We start from the raw sequence: 18,545 nt of genomic DNA on the forward strand, positions 1-18,545 counted from the left end.
GGGGATTGAGGTGGTGTGGGGGGAAATACCCCCCCCTCCCCAAAGGGTTTCATAGGGCTGGTGCTGTGGGTCCTTTGGGAGTGTGTGTGGGTTCCTCAAGTGAGGACCTCAATGGGGTCAAACCTCCCTGATGGGGTCAAGCACCTGCGTGTCACCACCTCGCTGTCACTCACTGCCATTGGGTGGGACATGGTGGGGACCGATGGGATGGATGCGGGACAAGGGGCGGGATGATAGGATGGGGGAGATGGACACGGTGCGGGGCCAGCTCCCGGGGCTGCCGAGTGGGGAACAGGGAAAGGAGGGGGGAGAAAAAGGGAGTTAATGGGATCCATGTGTCTGCGTTAACTCACACCAGATGCTGGCGTCTGCTCCAGGCAAACCCACCCCAGACCCCCCCCAGCCCCGGCCCCATAGGCCTGGGTCTCGGTACCCTTCCCAAAGGGGGTTGGCAGGACCTCCCCACCCCACCCTCACCCCACATCCATGGGGCAACCACTGCCCTGGGTGTGCTCACTGGCTTTTCAGAGCATCCAAAGCATTTTTGATGTGAGCACTGAATTTTTGCCATGGCAATGGACTTTTTGGGGTGACCACCAGCTTTTTGGGGTAACCACCGGCTTTTTGAGGTGTCCAACCCGACCAGCTGCAGGTCCAGTTTGCATCAGTAAAACCAGTTTGGGTTGTGCGGGAAAGGGTCTCGGATCCCTCCAAAAGCTGGAGGTGGCTGCGGGTGACAGCCCCTTGTCTCAGTGTCTCCGAGGTATCAGGGATGGCCCCAGAAGGTGAGTGCAGGTCCCAGCACCTCGGGGCATCCCCATCCTGCACCCCTGGTGCACAGGAGCCGGCGCAGGCCTACACTTGGCGTCTCCCATTCTGCTTCCTTGCATCCTAATGGCTTTTCCAGGCTCTTTGCATTTTATTATTACCCTCATTATTTTATTTTCCTTTTTTTTTTGATCGGGATTTCTTCTCTTTTCCCTCCCAGCCCTCAAACCCTGCACAGAACCCTCCTGCATTCCTGGGGCGGATGGCCGGGGGGGCTGATGAGGTGGCATCGTCCTGTCCCATCCCATCCCGTCCCATCCCGTCTCCCCCCCTTTTCCCTCCCTCCCTCCCTCTCCATGCATATAAGAACTTAAAAAACATTATAAAAACCCCGATGACATTCTTTTCTTTTCTGTCATGCTGCAAAAATTAAAGACACATCTTCAGGCTGGAGCCCGGCCAGGGGCTTGCGAGTCGCCGAGGCAGGATTGGAGGAGGCTTCTCCCTGCAACGTGTCTCGGATGCATGGATACAGGGCCAGCTGCTCCCGGCGCGCGCACGCGTGTCCCTGTCTGCATGCGTGTGCATGCGTGTCTGTGTGTGCGCACAGAACTCCTCCTTGGGTGGGTTTTCTGCTTCTCCTCTCTGCATTGAATTGCAGCTGGAAGGAAACAGCTGGGGAGGTCACTGGGGGTTGGGGGGGTTTGGAGCAAGTTTTGGGTGGATTTTTGCTATTTCAATGCTCTTCCTCCCCCCCTCCATTATTTCATTGTTCAATGGCAGTGATTTATAACTATTAAAGATGATAAATAATAAATATATTAATGAAAAAACCCTGCTTGGAGGGGGTTTCCCGTCTGTGTTGAGCCCAGTGCTCCCAGTGCCCTGGGCACCACAGAGCTGGGGGGCAAACAGAGGCGCAAGAGCCAGACCCAGCTCTTCGCTCTCTCTCTCAGCAAGACCCCAGCCCCATTTCCCACCTTTTTCCCCTAAAAATCACCCCTTATGTAGGTGTCCCCCTGTTGCCCAGGTGCCACATCCCCTTTGCAGGGCTCCTTCCTCCCCCCCCATGCCCCAGCCCTGGTAAATACGTATATTTTTTGGCGTGTAATTACAGCCTCTCAAATTGCATGGTCGATTGCGGATTATTGTCAAGGAGCTTTTGCTTTTTCCAACCAACGTGGCTCCTTCAAATGTGGAAACGGCCGTGGAAGTGTGCCAGGAGGGGGGAGAGGGGAGCGGGATGGAGAGGAGGGAGACGGCTGGGGACGAGAAAGAGGAAAAGATGGATAGAAAGAGAAAAGAGACTGAAAAAGAGTGTTCCTTTAGGGGTGTTTTGGAGTGTCTGAAGATTTGGGGGGTCCCACATGGGGATTGTGGCCCAAGACATACTCCAGGTGCCTGGTGCTCATGTCCTTGGCCTTTGCACTGTGCTGGGGCATTAGGGTGCTCGTGAATGATGGGGAGCCCCCGGGGGGGGGGGGAGTGAGTGACAGAGAGGGGGTGTTTGCAGTCCCCTGACCCCCCAGTGTTGCGTGGCACTGGGGTCCTCCAGGGGTCACATGCCACATTGCCTGTCCCCACCCTGCGCGGCCACATCCACCCCCACAACACCTCGGGATGGGGAACCCCCCCGAAACCCATCCTCGCACCCCCTTCCCACCCACCCCACAACCACCGCTCCCAGCCCTGCGTGTGCATGGCTGTGCATGCGTGTGCAAGGATGGATGGACGGACAGACGTGGGGGGGGGAGGCTGAGGGGTGCCCCCCGACTCGCTGAGTGCCGCTGATTGGCCAAGGGGCTGTCCAAAATTCCCTGGTTGCGATGGGTCCCACCTCTCCCCGCCGGCACATCGTATATAAAGGGAGGTGAAGGAGTGGGCAAGGGCAGTAGGAAGTTTCTGCTGGGGTCTGGATTTGGAGCTCCAGAGTTGGATCGGCCCCGTATGACCCCAACCTAAGAACAAAAGAGACCCCAAAGAGTCTACATGTCTAATATTTAGACATGTTCAGCTTTGTGGATTCTCGGTTACTGCTGTTGATAGCAGCGACTGTACTACTCACCCGCGGGCAAGGAGAAGAAGACAGTAAGTAGTTTGGCATCCGCGACGGTCCTCAGTGCCGCTGGGATGCGGGGTGGTGGTGGGATGAGGTTGGGTGGCATCGTCGACGCTTGGTCCGGCTGCCATGGCCTGGGGACGGGTCAAGGGGTGGTTGGCATCTGGAGCAGAAAACCCACCCCAAACCCGGGGGGGAAAGACGAGAGGAGAAGGAGGATCGGGGGGACTCGGGCGTGAAGGGGTTCGGGGGGTGCCTGAGCCGGCGCCGAGAGCCGGGGCGCCCTGCCAAGAGCGGGGCGGGAGGGAAGGGTGGAGAGGAGCCGGAGGGAAGGAGGGAGCTGGGGAAGAAGGGAAGGAGGAGGAGCAGGGAGGGAAAGGGGGGAAAGAGCGCGGGAGCGAGGGGGAAGAGGCGCGGGGGGGGAGCGGGGGGTGGGCCCGGCCCGGGGAGCTGCAAAACCCATCAGGAAAGAATTAGACAAGTCCTGGATGATTCATACGCGAAACGTCCCGGGCTGGCCCGGCGGGACCGGGCTGCCCCACTGCGCCCCACCGCGGCTGCCCCCTGCACCGTGGGCATGGGGCACCGGGACGGAGCCGGGCCGGGGGCACCCGCGGGTCTGACCCAGCTCGGCATCGCAGGGAGATTTTGTGCCTTTTTTGATTTATTTTTACTTTTTTGGGGGACATTTTGCACTTGAACGTCTACGATCCGCAGTTTGCAGTGGCCACTCTGCAGTTTGCAGTTGCTATTCTGCAGTTTCCAATGGCCATTTGCAGTCTCCAGTTGCCATTTGCATTGGCCACTCTGCAGTTTGCAGTGGCCGTTTGCAGTGGTCATTCGGCAGTTTGCAGTTACCATTCGCAGTTTCCAGTTACCAGTCACGGTTTCCAGTGGCCATTCTGCAGTTTCCAACGGCCGTTCTGCTGTTTGCAGTGGCCGTTCTGCATTTTGCAGTTACCATTTACAGTTTCCAGTGGCCATCCTGCAGTGGTCATTCGGCAGTTTGCAGTTACCATTCGCAGTTTCCAGTTACCAGTCACGGTTTCCAGTGGCCATTCTGCAGTTTCCAATGGCCGTTCTGCTGTTTGCAGTGGCCGTTCTGCAGTTCCCCTCCTGCCTCTGGCCTCTTGCAGCGAGTGTTCAGCCTTTTCCCTTTCGCCTCTTTGCAAGAGCCGCTTTTCCCTTTGCCTTTTGCAATGGGTGTTTTGCAGTTCCCAGTTTGATTTTCGCCTCCTTTTGCTCTCACCGAGCCGGGGCCCACTGGCAGGGCCACCGCCACACCCGATCTCCAGGCCCCTTCTCCGCCATGGGGCAGCCCCATGGCTGTGGCTCGCTGCCCCATGCCCGCTTCCAGTCTCAGAACTTTTCTTCCCCAAGCCATCCGGCCTGATCCAGCCCTATCCCGCAGCCGCCTGGATATAATTTCAGCCGAGACATTGGGGCCAACCCACTGGATCCCTCTCATCCCGTCCCATTCCCATCCCATCCCCATCCCATCCCTGTCCCCCGTGGACAAGGGGACCCCAGCGCTGACCCCCTGCCCGCCGTGGGGGTATTTGCCTTGGCGGGATAAGGAAGCTGGAGCTGGCTGGAAGGGTTTGTTTAAATTCCAGCGTATGTGGGAAGAGTTTATTGTGGTGCTTTTCCTGTGTCACCGCGATGGGATGATGAGAACCAGATGAAGGGAGAGAAGCTGCAGGAGCGAGATGAGGGGGATGGAGGGGAGGGAGAGGAAGAGCAGAGCTGTGTGTGGGGCCGTGCCCCCCTCCCTCACGTCTCCCCCTGCCCTCCACAGTCCAAACTGGAAGCTGCATACAGGATGGTCTAACATACAACGACAAGGATGTGTGGAAACCAGAACCCTGCCAGATCTGCGTCTGCGACAGCGGCAACATCCTCTGCGACGAGGTGATCTGTGAGGACACCTCCGACTGCCCCAACGCTGAGATCCCCTTCGGAGAATGCTGCCCCATCTGTCCCGACACCGACGGTACCGCCCCGTTCCCCCCTCAACCCCCGGCGGCATGGTCCCCATGGCTCAGTGCCCGTCCCCGTGGTGTCTGGGCTGCGGGGGGCGTCACAGCGGGCTCCTCCAAACCCCCCTCCTTTCTCCCACAGCCTCCCCTGTCTACCCAGAAAGCGCTGGAGTAGAGGTAAGGGCTCCTTGCCCCCCTAAACCCCGTGGCACCTCCGGTTGTTTGTGAACCTTTTGCTAACCAAGGCTTCGTCTCTCTCCTCACCAGGGTCCTAAGGGAGACACCGGCCCCAAAGGAGACAGGGTGGGTATCACCCCACAGACCCCCCCGGGCCGCCGGGACCCCGGTCCCGCTGGGCTCACCCTGCTCTTCTCTTCCCCCACCCCAGGGACTCCCCGGCCCCCCTGGCAGAGATGGCATCCCCGGACAGCCCGGCCTCCCGGGGCCCCCCGGCCCCCCCGGCCCTCCAGGCCTCGGCGGAGTGAGTATGGGGGGATCCCCCTGGGGTGAAGCCCCCCGAGGGGGTGCCTGTGCCCTGCTCACCCCCTCCCTCCTGCCCGCAGAACTTCGCTCCTCAAATGTCTTATGGCTACGACGAGAAAGCTGGAGGCATGGCTGTGCCTGGCCCCATGGTGAGCGCTGGGGAAGTGCCGGGGGGGGCATAAGGGGGCTGTGAAAACAGTGAGATGCCCCGAGCGCTGCTTGTGCTGGTGGTGCTGAGGATACTGAGTGGTGGGAAGTGGGAGGCGTGGGGACGGATGTTGGTCCTGGAGGGGATGGGGACAGGGATGGGGACAGAGAAGGGGACAGGGATGGGGTGGCAGTGGGAATAGGATATGGTTGGTGACGTGGACAAGGATGGGGTGGTAATGGGTTGACAATAGGGATAGGAATGGGATGGCAATGAGAACAGGGAATGATTGGTGATGGGGACAGAGATGGGGTAGGGATGGGATGTGGATGGGGTGGCAATGGGAACAGGAATGGTGTGGCAATGAGGACAGGGACGGCACGGTGATGGGGACAGTGATTGGGTTCACTGGGGACAGCAATGGGGTGGTGATTGGGACTGGGGATGGCTGATGATGGATACAGGGTTGAGAACAGGGATGGGTGGTAATGGGGCATGTGGCAATGGGGACAGGAATGGGATGGCAATGGGGATACAGAATGAATGGTAAGAGGGACAAGGAATGAGTGGTGACAGGGACAGGGATGGGGTGGCAATGAGGATAGGGATGGATGGTGATGGGAACAGGGATGGGGGTGGTGATGGAGACAGGGATGGGATGGTGGGGAGGTGATGGGGTTCAATGGGGACAGCAATATAGTGGCAATGGGAACAGGGATGGGGGTGGTGATGGGAACAGGGGTGGGGGTGGTGATGGGAACAGGGGTGGGGGTGGTGATGGGGACAAGGATGGAGTGGCAATGAGGATAGGGATGGAATGGCGATGGGAAGAAGTATGGGGGTGGTGATGGGAACAGGGATGGTATGGTGGAGGGATGATGGGGTTCAGTGGGGGCAGCCATAGAGTGGCAATGGGGACAGGGATGGTGCCAAGCTGATGATCAGCCACTTCCCATTCTCCTTCCCAGGGTCCCGCTGGCCCTCGTGGTCTCCCCGGCCCTCCTGGTGCTCCTGTGAGTATCTTTCTCTTCCTCTTCCTCATCCTCATCCTCCCCTCTTGTTTTGGGGATGAGCAGCTCCAGGGTCCCCTTTGGGTGGGATGGGATGGACAAAGGAGGGACAGGGCATCGGACCATTCCCAATGGCTATGGAAAGAGGTGGGGGCATGCCACAGGGACAACCACAACCACAACCACAAGCACACACACACACACACACACACACAGTGTGTCATTGCCACTGGGGTCTTCAGGCCCAATCTTCTCATTTTCTAACCCATTTTTCCTTTTTCCCTCCTTTTTCTCCTGCAGGGTCCTCAAGGTTTCCAAGGTCCCCCCGGTGAACCTGGAGAGCCCGGTGCTTCTGTGGGTCCTTCCACCTCCTCCTCCAGCCTCATCCTGCAGGGATGGGGATGAGGCTTCCTATTCCCAGCCCTGGCCATGGCCACCCTGTCCCTGCTCCAGGGCATCACAGCCTTGGGAATGGGGCAGGGTGACAGGGGCCAGCCATCAAACACAGCACCCTCACCCCTGCCCCACATCTCTCCTAGGGTCCCATGGGTCCCCGTGGTCCCGCTGGCCCCCCTGGCAAGAATGGAGATGATGTAAGCGGCCTGTGAATGGTGTCCCTCTCCTCGTTTGGGCTTGGTGGCCCTGCCAGCCCCCCTCAGGCGGGCAGGGGACGTGCCACCAACTCAGTGTCCTTGTCCTTAGGGTGAAGCTGGGAAGCCCGGCCGCCCTGGAGAGCGTGGCCCCCCCGGCCCCCAGGTGAGATGTCCTCCCCATGGGGACACCCCACCATGGCGAGGTGCAAGGATGTGACACCAGCTGCCTGTTTCCCTTGAGGACGCGGGTAACAGGGTGTGGGACACCCCACCTTAGGCACCTCCATCACCGTGTCCCCTTTCCTCTAGGGCGCACGTGGTCTCCCAGGAACTGCCGGTCTGCCGGGCATGAAGGGTCACAGAGTGAGTCCTTCCTCCCTCCCATGTCTGCAGGGTTTAGGGGAGGGGGAGCCCAACCTCACTGGGGTGCCTCTCCTGACCCCCACACTCTTCTCTCTCCTGCTCCTCAGGGCTTCAGTGGTCTGGATGGTGCTAAGGGTGAGCCCGGTCCTGCTGGCCCCAAGGTGAGGAGCGGTGGCAGCATCACCCTTGCCATCCCGGTACAAAGCCATTGCTGCTCCCTCCCTCTGGAGCAGGGGAGCAGGTCCTTTAATGTTGTCCTTTCTCCTAGGGTGAGCCTGGCAGCCCAGGGGAGAATGGAGCTCCTGGGCAGATGGTGAGTGCTGGGGACCATGGGGACCGTGGTGGGGAGGGGATTGGAGGCCAGATGTGATGGGGATCCAGCTCATCATCAGGGATGCTTCCCCAGGGATACCCAGAGAATGGGGTGGGAGGGGGTTTAACCCTGCAGGCAGGACCAGGGGATGCAGGGATGGGAGGAGGCCTGGGAAGTGGAAAGCATCTCCCCTGGTCACCAAACGTGTCCTCTCCCCCCGACAGGGTCCTCGTGGTCTTCCCGGTGAGAGAGGCCGTCCCGGTCCCTCTGGCCCTGCTGTGAGTATCCTGGGACAGGGCTGACCCCCCCCGTGCCCGGGGGGGCCGTGGGCGCCACTCCTGCCACTGGGCATCACTAACGGGGCCTCCTCTGCCACAGGGTGCTCGTGGTAACGATGGTGCTCCCGGTGCTGCCGGTCCTCCCGTAAGTAACCCCCGAGCCCAGCAGTGGAAGTGGCTCTGGCTGCTCCAGAGGGAGATCCCATTCCAGCTCTGCCGTGGCCAGAGCCAGACCTCTCCTGCCTGGAAAACCAGATGTGGAGGTGGAATCTCTGCTCTGACTCCTGCCCTCTCTCCTGTGTAGGGTCCAACTGGCCCCGCTGGTCCCCCTGGCTTCCCTGGTGCTGCTGGTGCTAAGGTAGGACCTGCCTGAGCATCTCCTCCCAGGTGGCATCTCCTGGGCTGGGAATAACTGGTGGAAACTGGGAGCTAAGGAATGGGGAGAAGGACCAAGCACCACATGAGTTCCTCAGGCTGCCCAAAACCAAGAAAGCTCAAAGTGCTGTGAGCTGCCTGGGTCACTGGATGGAGATGTCCCCAGCCAAGCCCCATGGGCACCTCTCCTGGCTTTGCCTCCATTGGAAAGGAGATGATGAGGGGGAGCTCAGAGGTGTCAGAGTCTCATGGCAGCCCTTGTGCTCATGCTTCTTCCTTCCTCCTCTTCCTCCCCAGGGTGAAACCGGTCCCCAGGGTGCTCGTGGCAGTGAAGGTCCCCAAGGTGTCCGTGGTGAGCCCGGTCCCCCAGGCCCTGCTGGCGCTGCTGGTCCTGCTGTGAGTCACATCCAACAGCTCCCTGTCCTTTGCCTCATGTCCTGCCAGCCCCAGTGTAACCCTGCTCCTCCTCCTCCTCTCCACAGGGCAACCCTGGTGCTGATGGTCAACCTGGTGCCAAGGGCGCAACCGTGAGTGTCCATCGCCTCTGACCCGGCCCCGGGCTGAGGGGCTGAGCTGCTCCCTCACCACCATCTGCCTCTTCCAGGGTGCTCCGGGCATTGCAGGCGCTCCTGGCTTCCCCGGTGCGCGCGGTCCCTCTGGACCCCAGGGTCCCAGCGGTGCCCCCGGCCCCAAGGGTAACAGCGTGAGTATCCCCAGACACCTCCATCTGCCTCCTGCTGTGGGCTGATCCCTGCTCCAGCGAGCTGCTGCCATACCCAGAGGTGTCTGCTCCAGCATCCCCAGCCCTGCAAGTGCAGGATGGTGCTGGGGTGGACAGATGTGGAGTAGGATGCGGCTCAGGGTTCCCTTTGATCTTCAATCTGGTGTTCAATGGCTTTTCCCTCTTCTCCTCCTCCAGGGTGAACCCGGTGCTCCAGGCAGCAAGGGAGACACTGGTGCCAAAGGCGAACCCGTAAGTGAGCACCCCCATCTCCTGGGGATTTCAGCCCCTCCTGGATCCCTGCACTGGGTGCTCATCCCTTCACCTTCTTCCCCAGGGCCCTGCTGGCGTCCAAGGTCCCCCTGGCCCAGCTGGCGAGGAAGGCAAGAGAGGAGCTCGTGGTGAGCCCGGCCCTGCTGGGCTTCCCGGCCCCGCTGGTGAACGTGTGAGTAGGAACAGCCTTGTCCCATCCCCACCAGGTCCCTGTCCCCATCCCCATCCTCCTCCCATCTCCTGATGTCCAGCAGCTGAGCCTTGTCGGTGCCTGGGGACAGACACACACGTGGGGACATCCCCAGCCTCTTCCAACACAGGACACCAGATCCCACATCCCTGCATCACTCCCCTGCACTCCCGAGGTCACCCCCTGTCTCCACACTGATCCCCCTGTGTCCCTCACAGGGTGCTCCCGGCAGCCGTGGTTTCCCTGGTGGTGATGGCATCGCTGGCCCCAAGGTAGGTGCCCACATCTCCGTCCTGTCTGGCTGAGAACGTCCTCAGTGGGGACACCGGGCATCTGTCACCTGTCCCCATGCAGTGGCCTAGTGCCACTGCTACCCCTGATGGGGTAACTCTGTCCCCTCTCCCACCTGTCCCCAGGGTCCCCCTGGCGAGCGCGGCTCCCCTGGCCCCGTTGGCCCCAAAGGATCTCCCGGTGAAGCTGGACGCCCCGGGGAGCCCGGCCTGCCCGGTGCCAAGGTGAGTGCTGCCGGGTGGGCACGGGGGTCTGCGCTCTCCATGCCGGCAGAGAAGCCGCTTTCCGGGATGCTCACATCTGCTGAAGCATCCCTTGGGATTCCTGAGCTCCTCATGAACCTCGCACTGTCCTGCAGGGTCTGACTGGAAGCCCTGGGAGCCCCGGTCCCGATGGCAAGACTGGCCCCCCCGTAAGTTGTTCCCCCTGTGCCCTGCTCCTGCCTTGGCTCACCCCGGCCTCTGCTAACAGGGGGCTCGCTTACTCCCCCCATAACAGGGTCCCGCTGGTCAAGACGGACGCCCTGGTCCCCCCGGCCCCCCTGGAGCCAGAGGCCAAGCTGGTGTGATGGGTTTCCCTGGTCCCAAAGGTGCTGCGGTGAGTGAATGGGAGCTGCTGGAGGGGATGCATCCCCATGGATGCAGGAGCTCTAGTCCATGAGGCATCCCACTGCCACCACCTGGTGGTGGGGTGGCTCTGGGGATGTGTCCCCCTCGGGGACGGCCTCCATCCTGCCCAAGCCTGCAGGCTCCCGCCCCTTGCCATGGTGGTGCCGTCATGGGTCTCATCCTGCTCTTTTCCTTCCAGGGTGAGCCCGGCAAACCTGGTGAGAGGGGTGCCCCCGGCCCCCCCGGCGCTGTGGTACGTATGCACCAGAGCTCAGCCCAGTGAGAGCTTGCCTGGGAGCTTCCCCCTGGTGTGGGGGGGCCAGGATGGGTCTGGGAAGGCTCCAGGGGTGAGGGATAAAGGAGGCCATGAGTCGGGGTGGGAGGTGATGTGGCTCAGCTGAGCTGCTCCCGGCCCTCGCAGGATGCAATGGCCACATCCAGCCCCATGCCCCCCTCCTGGGGGTGCACAGTCCCGTTGGGGCCATGCTCCGATCTCTCTCCTCTTCCTCTTCCACAGGGTGCTGCTGGCAAAGACGGTGAAGCTGGTGCCCAAGGTCCGCCTGGCCCTACTGTGAGTATCAGTGAGCCCCTGGCCACCCTTGGTCACTGGAGCTGACTGAGCACCCCCTTTATGCTTGTCCTGTCCCCTCTAGGGTCCCGCTGGAGAAAGAGGTGAACAAGGTCCCGCTGGTGCTCCTGGCTTCCAGGTGAGAGGTGTCCCCATTCCTTGTGCAGGCACCAGCCATCCACGGTGGGGGTGATGCTGCCCCTTGACTTATCCCCTGTGGTCACCACCTCTGTGGTGTCTCATCGCTCCTCTTCTTCCCCCCAGGGTCTGCCGGGCCCCGCTGGCCCCCCCGGTGAGGCTGGCAAGCCTGGTGAGCAGGTGAGTGTGGCTGAGCACGGCCATGGCACAGGACGGCCCCTGTGCCCTCCCCACCGCAGGGCTGGGGGCTGCTGAAGGGTGCCCCCAGTGCACCCTAAGGCCACGTGCTCCATGCAGCCTCTGGAGGTCCCTGGGAGCAGCGGGGAACCCAGCCCCGTGCTGTGCCCCCAGGACTGCGAGACCCTCCCCATCCTTGGGGGCATCCGGGGGTCCCCTGCTCCCATCCTGACCCTGACCCTCTCCCTCCCTCACAGGGTGTCCCCGGAGATGCCGGTGCCCCCGGTCCCGCCGGTGCCAGGGTAGGTTGAACCCCACTCACTGCCCAGCTGGGTCTTGGCACCCTCCAGCACCCACCGTGCCCCTCATGGCCTTGGCCCCTCTCCTGCCTCCCCCCTCCAGGGCGAGAGAGGATTCCCTGGAGAACGTGGTGTCCAAGGCCCCCCCGGTCCCCAAGGTCCTCGTGGTGCTAACGGTGCTCCCGGTAACGATGGTGCTAAGGTAGGAGCGAGGTCCTGGCTCTCAGGGTGCAGATGTAAAGGGGGGTGGAGGGTTTGGCTTTGCCCCCTTTGCTGGGGCTGGTGTTGAGGCCGGGTTCTCGCTAACACCCATTTCCTGTCTCTCCATCCCAGGGTGATGCTGGTGCTCCCGGTGCCCCAGGGAACCAAGGGCCCCCTGGTCTGCAGGGTATGCCTGGAGAGCGTGGTGCTGCCGGCCTGCCAGGCGCCAAGGGTGACAGAGTACGTTTTGTCCCCAAATCCTGCTGTCCCCTGCTTCCATGCCCTGCTGCCGACCATCTCTGCTTCCCCCTCATTGCGGCTGGATACACTCCCCAAAGCCAGGGCTCGTGGGATTAGCACCCTGCGGAGGGGATGCTCAGTGCTACCAATGTCCCCACCAGAGCGTGGTCCTTGGGGACAGCCCCTCGCTGAGCTCAGCTCTTCCCTGGGAGGAGGGGGATGCTCCCAGCCTCCCGCATGGAGGATGAAGGTCCAGGGTGCCACGGTGCTGCTGTGCTTAACCTGCCATCATCTTCCTCTACCAGGGTGACCCCGGCCCCAAAGGTGCTGATGGCGCTCCTGGTAAAGACGGTCTCCGAGGTCTGACCGGTCCCATCGGCCCTCCCGGCCCCGCTGGTGCTCCCGGTGACAAGGTAGGGCCACTGCACAAGGATGGACGTGTCCTGGTACCTGCTGCCACCTCCTTGACATAACCCTGACCTCCCTGTTTTGGATTTTCTCCCCTTTTCCAGGGTGAAGCCGGTCCCCCGGGTCCTGCTGGTCCCACTGGTGCCCGTGGTGCTCCCGTAAGTGTTCCCCTGCCCCAGCCGTGGTGCCCACCCACTGGTGGCCATGGGTGCCTGTCTCTTTCTTGGGGTCACACCTCTGTCTTGCTGTCCCTCACAGGGTGATCGCGGCGAGCCCGGCCCTCCCGGTCCTGCTGGATTTGCTGGCCCTCCCGTAAGTGATGTCCTCATTCCCCTCTTCCCCAGAGGCCTGATCCTGCCCCACCGGGGCGATGCTGAGACCCCTGACTCACTCCTCTCTGCTCCCCACAGGGTGCCGATGGCCAGCCTGGTGCTAAAGGTGAAACTGGTGATGCTGGAGCCAAGGGTGATGCCGGTCCTCCCGGCCCTGCTGGCCCCACTGGTGCTCCTGGCCCTGCCGTAAGTAACTCCCCCCACCCCAAACCCCCTAGGGGTGCAGCCCACGGCACAGCTCACCCCTCTCCTCCTCTTCCTCCTCCTCCACAGGGTGCTGTTGGTGCTCCTGGTCCCAAAGGTGCTCGCGGTAGTGCTGGACCCCCTGTAAGTACCAGCCTTGGGGGGGGGGGGGGCTGTTTTTGGGACCTCCCCCAGGCACAAACACCCCTGAGGTGGTTTAACACCCCCCAGTGCCTCACTCCACCCCCCAATGCATGGGGCAGAGGGGAGCTTCACCCCAAACCTGGTGCCACCCCAAACATTGACCTGGGGTGGCTTCATCCCTGGAGGGATGGAGCAGAGGCAAAGGCGGGAGTTTCCCTTCATCCCTTTATCCCCCTCACCCCCAAATAAGCCCCAGCCCCCCCGGATGAATGCTTCCCTCCAGGCCACCAGCCCCAGGGCTCCCTGTGGTGTCCCCTGGCACTGCTCTCCTGGTGGGCCAGGCGATGCCTGGACCAGGACCCTCCTAACTCCATCTTTTCCCCCTTTCAGGGTGCTACTGGTTTTCCTGGTGCTGCTGGAAGAGTCGGTCCCCCCGGCCCCTCTGTGAGTACCGCAGTGGGGTGAGAACTGGGTGCAGGGAGGGTGCTGGTGCTGGGCACACATCCCTGCCATGTCCCAGTCGGTGCTGGGACACCCCTGGCCGTGCTTCAGCTGGGTCTGACGGCATCGCCTCCGTGTCCCCGCCTCTGCCCAGGGGAACATCGGCCTCCCCGGCCCCCCCGGCCCCAGCGGGAAGGAAGGTGGCAAAGGACCCCGCGGTGAAACCGGCCCCGCTGGCCGCCCCGGTGAGCCTGGCCCTGCCGGCCCCCCCGGCCCCCCTGGTGAGAAGGGCTCCCCCGGCGCTGATGGACCCATTGTAAGTAACCCTCGACGTGGAGCCAGGGATGCGGGCATCACCCATCCCACGGGGCACCAACCACTCGGCAATGCTCTCCACCGAGAGGGTGTCCCCCGCCGCTGCAGCACCCTGAGGTACTGTTTGTCCCCCCCAGGGCGCTCCTGGCACCCCCGGACCCCAAGGTATCGCTGGTCAGCGCGGTGTCGTTGGTCTCCCTGGACAGAGAGGCGAGAGAGGCTTCCCCGGGCTGCCCGGCCCCTCGGTGAGTACCTGGGGGGCTCCCTAATGCTGGAACCGCCGCGGGATGGTACCAACCCATGGAAGATGCTTGACGCTGTCTGACTCCGCCCCCGTCCTCTCTCCCCTCCGCAGGGTGAACCTGGCAAACAAGGTCCCTCCGGTTCTCCCGGTGAGCGCGGTCCTCCCGGCCCCATGGGCCCCCCCGGCCTGGCTGGGCCCCCCGGTGAAGCTGGACGTGAGGTGAGTGGCTGTGGGCAGCCATCGGTGTTGGGGGGCATGGACATGCCCCCCATCAGCATTGGGCTTGCTGCGCTCACTGAGGACTTGCCAACTCGTGGCACTCATGAAAGTGGTGAAACTCAGGCCCCTGTTAGCCCTGTCCTGCCCTCATGAGGGGTCTCTGCTCCTCTGTAGGGTGCTCCCGGTGCTGAAGGTGCCCCTGGTCGTGATGGTGCTGCTGGTCCCAAGGTGAGTGGGCAGCCATGGGAATGGGTGATGGGGCTGTGCTGGCTCACACTGACCTCTCCTCTTCTTCCTCTTCCTCCTCATCCTCCTCCTCACAGGGTGACCGTGGTGAGACCGGCCCTGCCGGCCCCCCTGGTGCTCCCGGTGCCCCTGGTGCCCCTGGCCCCGTCGGTCCTGCTGGCAAGAGTGGAGATCGTGGTGAGACCGTAAGTGATGCTCTGCCCTGAGCCCCCCTTGCCTGTTCCCAGCCCAGGGGTCACCCCGGGCTTGGGCTCTGGAGCAAGAGCTGACCCTGCAGACCCACTGCGGGCTCAGGCCTGGCCCTGGGATCTGCTCCCGGTGCTGGAGGGAGCTTCCTGGGAATGCAGTGTCCCACCACCCTGCTCGGGGTGGTGCCACCAGCAGAAGGTGGAGGGTGCTCTAACCTGCTCCCTTCTCTCCTGTTCCAGGGTCCTCAAGGTCCCGCTGGCCCCCCTGGTCCTGCTGGTGCTCGTGGTCCTGCTGTAAGTTGGTGTTCGCCTCCGTCCTCCTAGGTGCTTCTGTGTCCCTGTGTGCACGGGGGCAGTAGGTGTCCTGGACCCTGCTCAACACATCTTGCTCCTCCTCCAGGGTCCACAAGGTCCCCGTGGTGACAAAGGTGAAACCGGTGAACAGGGTGACAGAGGCATGAAGGGTCATAGAGGCTTCTCTGGTCTCCAGGGCCCACCTGGTCCTCCCGTAAGTGCCATGCGGTGGGTGATGGTGGCCCTGGGTGCTGCCGCATGTCCTGGAACCAAAGCAAGATTCTCATGACACCTCTTCTTGTTCCTTGCTTTGCACAGGGCTCTCCTGGTGAACAAGGTCCTTCTGGTGCTTCTGGTCCAGCTGGTCCAAGAGTAAGTCCTCAGCTAAGTCAGTCTCTAGTCTCCACTGGAGCACCCCAGGGAGAAGGTCCCCACTGTCACCAGGTTCCTCATGGGGATGATGGCCACGCTCACCCCTTCTCCTCTCTCACAGGGTCCTCCTGGCTCTGCTGGTGCTGCTGGCAAAGATGGTCTCAACGGGCTGCCCGGTCCCATTGGTCCCCCTGGCCCCCGTGGTCGCACCGGCGACGTCGGCCCCGTCGTATGTATTGGCCCCTGTGCTGCTGCCTGCCCGAAGCCACCAGCCTTCATCTCCTGCTCACCATTATCCTCCTCCTGTAGGGTCCCCCTGGCCCTCCTGGCCCCCCTGGTCCTCCCGGCCCCCCCAGCGGTGGCTTCGACTTCAGCTTCCTGCCCCAGCCACCCCAGGAGAAGGCTCATGATGGTGGGCGCTACTACAGAGCTGATGATGCCAACGTGATGCGTGACCGGGACCTGGAGGTTGACACCACCCTCAAGAGCCTGAGCCAACAGATCGAGAACATCCGCAGCCCTGAGGGCACCCGCAAGAACCCTGCCCGTACCTGCCGCGATCTCAAGATGTGCCACGGCGACTGGAAGAGCGGTCAGTGTCCCTGCTGGTGCCCGCTGAGGTGCTCACACTTCCATCCCTCTGTCCTGTTTGCCTACTCCTCACTTCCATCCTTCTTCCACCACCTCTGGTTGCGCCTCACCTTCATTCCTCTATCCTATCTCTTATGGCTGCTCTCACCTCCACCCTCTACCTCTTGTGGCTGCTCCTCACCTCCATCCTCCATCCCTTCACTCTCCATTGCTTGTGGCTGCTCCTCACCTCCTTCCTCTGTTCCTCATAGCTGTTGTTCAACCTCATGCTCCACCCCTAAATCCCTCCTACCTGCTCCTCACCTCCCTCTTCCATCTCTCATGGCTGCTCCTCACTTCCACCCTCCATCTCTTCATCCTCCATCTCTCACAGCTACCCTTCACCTACCCCTCCATCCTCCGACCCTCTCTCTTCTCCTCACCTCCATCTTCCATGGCTACTTCTCACCTTTGTCCTCCATCCCTTATGGCTGCTCTTCACCTCCATCCTTTATCCCTTACGGCTGCTCTTCACCTCCACCCTCTATCCATCATGGCCACCTGCCTTGCTTCCCACTCCCTCACCCTCCTCCCTCTACCCCACAGGTGAATACTGGATTGACCCCAACCAAGGCTGCAACCTGGATGCCATCAAGGTCTACTGTAACATGGAGACAGGCGAGACATGCGTCTACCCAACCCAGGCCACCATTGCCCAGAAGAACTGGTACCTCAGCAAGAACCCCAAGGAGAAGAAGCACATCTGGTTTGGCGAGACAATGAGCGACGGCTTCCAGGTTAGCATGGGGATGATGAGGGGCGGACAACCGGGACAGACAACCAGCTCCATGATGCCTAATGCCTCTTCTCCGGCAGTTCGAGTATGGTGGTGAGGGCTCCAACCCTGCCGACGTCGCCATCCAGCTGACCTTCATCCGCCTGATGTCCACCGAGGCCTCCCAGAACATCACCTACCACTGCAAGAACAGCGTTGCCTACATGGACCAGGACACCGGCAACCTGAAGAAGGCCCTTCTCCTCCAAGGCGCCAACGAGATTGAGATCAGGGCTGAAGGCAACAGCCGCTTCACCTACGGCGTCACCGAGGACGGCTGCACGGTGAGTGGGGCTGGGGATGGTCCCGGTGCTGGTGGTGGGGACGGTGCTGGTGGTGGGGACGTGCAGTAGGGACAGGGCTGATCCTGAGCTCCCACAGAGTCACACCGGCGCCTGGGGCAAGACAGTCATCGAGTACAAGACAACAAAGACCTCTCGCCTGCCCATCATCGATTTGGCTCCCATGGACGTTGGCGCTCCAGACCAGGAATTCGGCATTGACATTGGCCCCGTCTGCTTCTTGTAAACCGGACACCCCACACGTGACAGGAGAGAGTAATAATAATGATAATAATAATAAAAACAGACAAAAAAAAAAACAACCAGCCAAAAAAAAAGGAGAAAATTTCACATGGACTCGAATTTGTGTCGGTTTCTATCCAGCGTCTCTAAAACTATACCAGAAAAACCTAAAAAAACCCCAAAAAGCATTAAACCCCCAAAAAAAGAATAAAAAATAAATGACTTTTCAAACCAAATCACCAGGACGTGGGTTCGCTTTGCTTGCCCCCCCCTCCCCGGCGTTGGGTTCAACTCACCCAGCCGAGCCTCATCTGGATCTCCGGGACCCCTGAACCCCTCATTCCCCCCCAAACCCTCTTTGCTTCTCGCATCTCATCAGCCTGTTCATGTTTTCGCTGCAAGGAAGATGCTCAACCCTTGGTTCCGATTCGCTGCTTGGGTTTGGGGGTTGCCCCTCTCCCCCTTCCCTTTGGTTTGGTTCTTTTGTTTTTGGGTCCTTTTCTTTCTTTTTGCTTTCTTTTCTTCCCATTCAGGCAGCCACAACAGCCCATTCCCAAGCACTCCAGGGGAGCAGACGCTGCCCCGGCGCCGCAGACCCGAACCCTCGCTCCGCACTCTCCTTTTCCGGAAGGCTACCTCACCGGGGTTAAAGATTTGTCTCATTTTGGGGGTATTTTTGTTTCACTTTCATGTAGTTTTAGCTTCGTTTGTATTTTTTTTTTTCAGCTGTGCCGGGACTTTCCTGCCAGGTTCAGAGCAAAGGTGCTAATTTTTCGTCTAATGTTCCCACTTTTCCCCTTGTTTTGTTGCTCTGTTGCTCTTTGATGTTCATTTTCCTTCATTCAAGGTCTCTCAGGAGTCATTGAGGTTTCTCACCCCCAGGATTTTTAGCCTGGTTTTTGGTTAATTCTCTTTCATTCCGGTCCCGAAACACCCGAGCCTGGGGCCGCCTGGTGCTACCGCCTCCAAAGACTCACCTTGATTTATCTTCATTTCCCTCTGTTTGATTCTTTCCTCCCTTTCTTTGCTGTCCAGCTCCACTGGTGAGTTTTCTAAAGGTGCTATTCAACCCCCAGCCCATCCCACAAGCAAATCCCGGAGCAAAAGCAAAGTAGAGCCAGCGCAATTCAAAGCCTTGAAAGGGAATAAGGAAAA

General features: G+C 61.0%; 1 protein-coding gene across 1 annotated transcript; it reads left to right on the plus strand.

The window, feature by feature from the left end:
* Positions 1-4,508: 4,508 nt before the first annotated feature.
* COL1A1 (collagen type I alpha 1 chain) lies at positions 4,509-18,175 on the plus strand (the record flags this gene model as incomplete). Its single annotated transcript, XM_080633256.1, has 51 exons — positions 4,509-4,575; positions 4,626-4,820; positions 4,949-4,983; positions 5,074-5,109; positions 5,195-5,287; positions 5,370-5,438; positions 6,406-6,450; positions 6,748-6,801; positions 6,987-7,040; positions 7,150-7,203; positions 7,350-7,403; positions 7,511-7,564; positions 7,672-7,716; positions 7,941-7,994; positions 8,095-8,139; positions 8,299-8,352; positions 8,667-8,765; positions 8,852-8,896; positions 8,974-9,072; positions 9,289-9,342; positions 9,428-9,535; positions 9,772-9,825; positions 9,970-10,068; positions 10,203-10,256; positions 10,343-10,441; positions 10,652-10,705; positions 10,970-11,023; positions 11,106-11,159; positions 11,285-11,338; positions 11,593-11,637; positions 11,738-11,836; positions 11,968-12,075; positions 12,381-12,488; positions 12,588-12,641; positions 12,742-12,795; positions 12,894-13,001; positions 13,089-13,142; positions 13,533-13,586; positions 13,738-13,899; positions 14,036-14,143; positions 14,254-14,361; positions 14,536-14,589; positions 14,685-14,792; positions 15,036-15,089; positions 15,196-15,303; positions 15,408-15,461; positions 15,583-15,690; positions 15,771-16,053; positions 16,638-16,828; positions 16,908-17,150; positions 17,248-18,175. The coding sequence occupies 51 exons, from the start codon at positions 4,509-4,511 to the stop codon at positions 17,392-17,394; spliced, it is 4,347 nt and encodes a 1,448-aa protein (XP_080489382.1). The 3' UTR covers positions 17,395-18,175.
* Positions 18,176-18,545: the final 370 nt, after the last annotated feature.

Source organism: Psittacula echo (assembly GCF_963264785.1).
Source record: "Psittacula echo genome assembly, chromosome: 23".
NCBI classification, from domain to species: Eukaryota; Metazoa; Chordata; class Aves; order Psittaciformes; family Psittacidae; genus Psittacula; species Psittacula echo.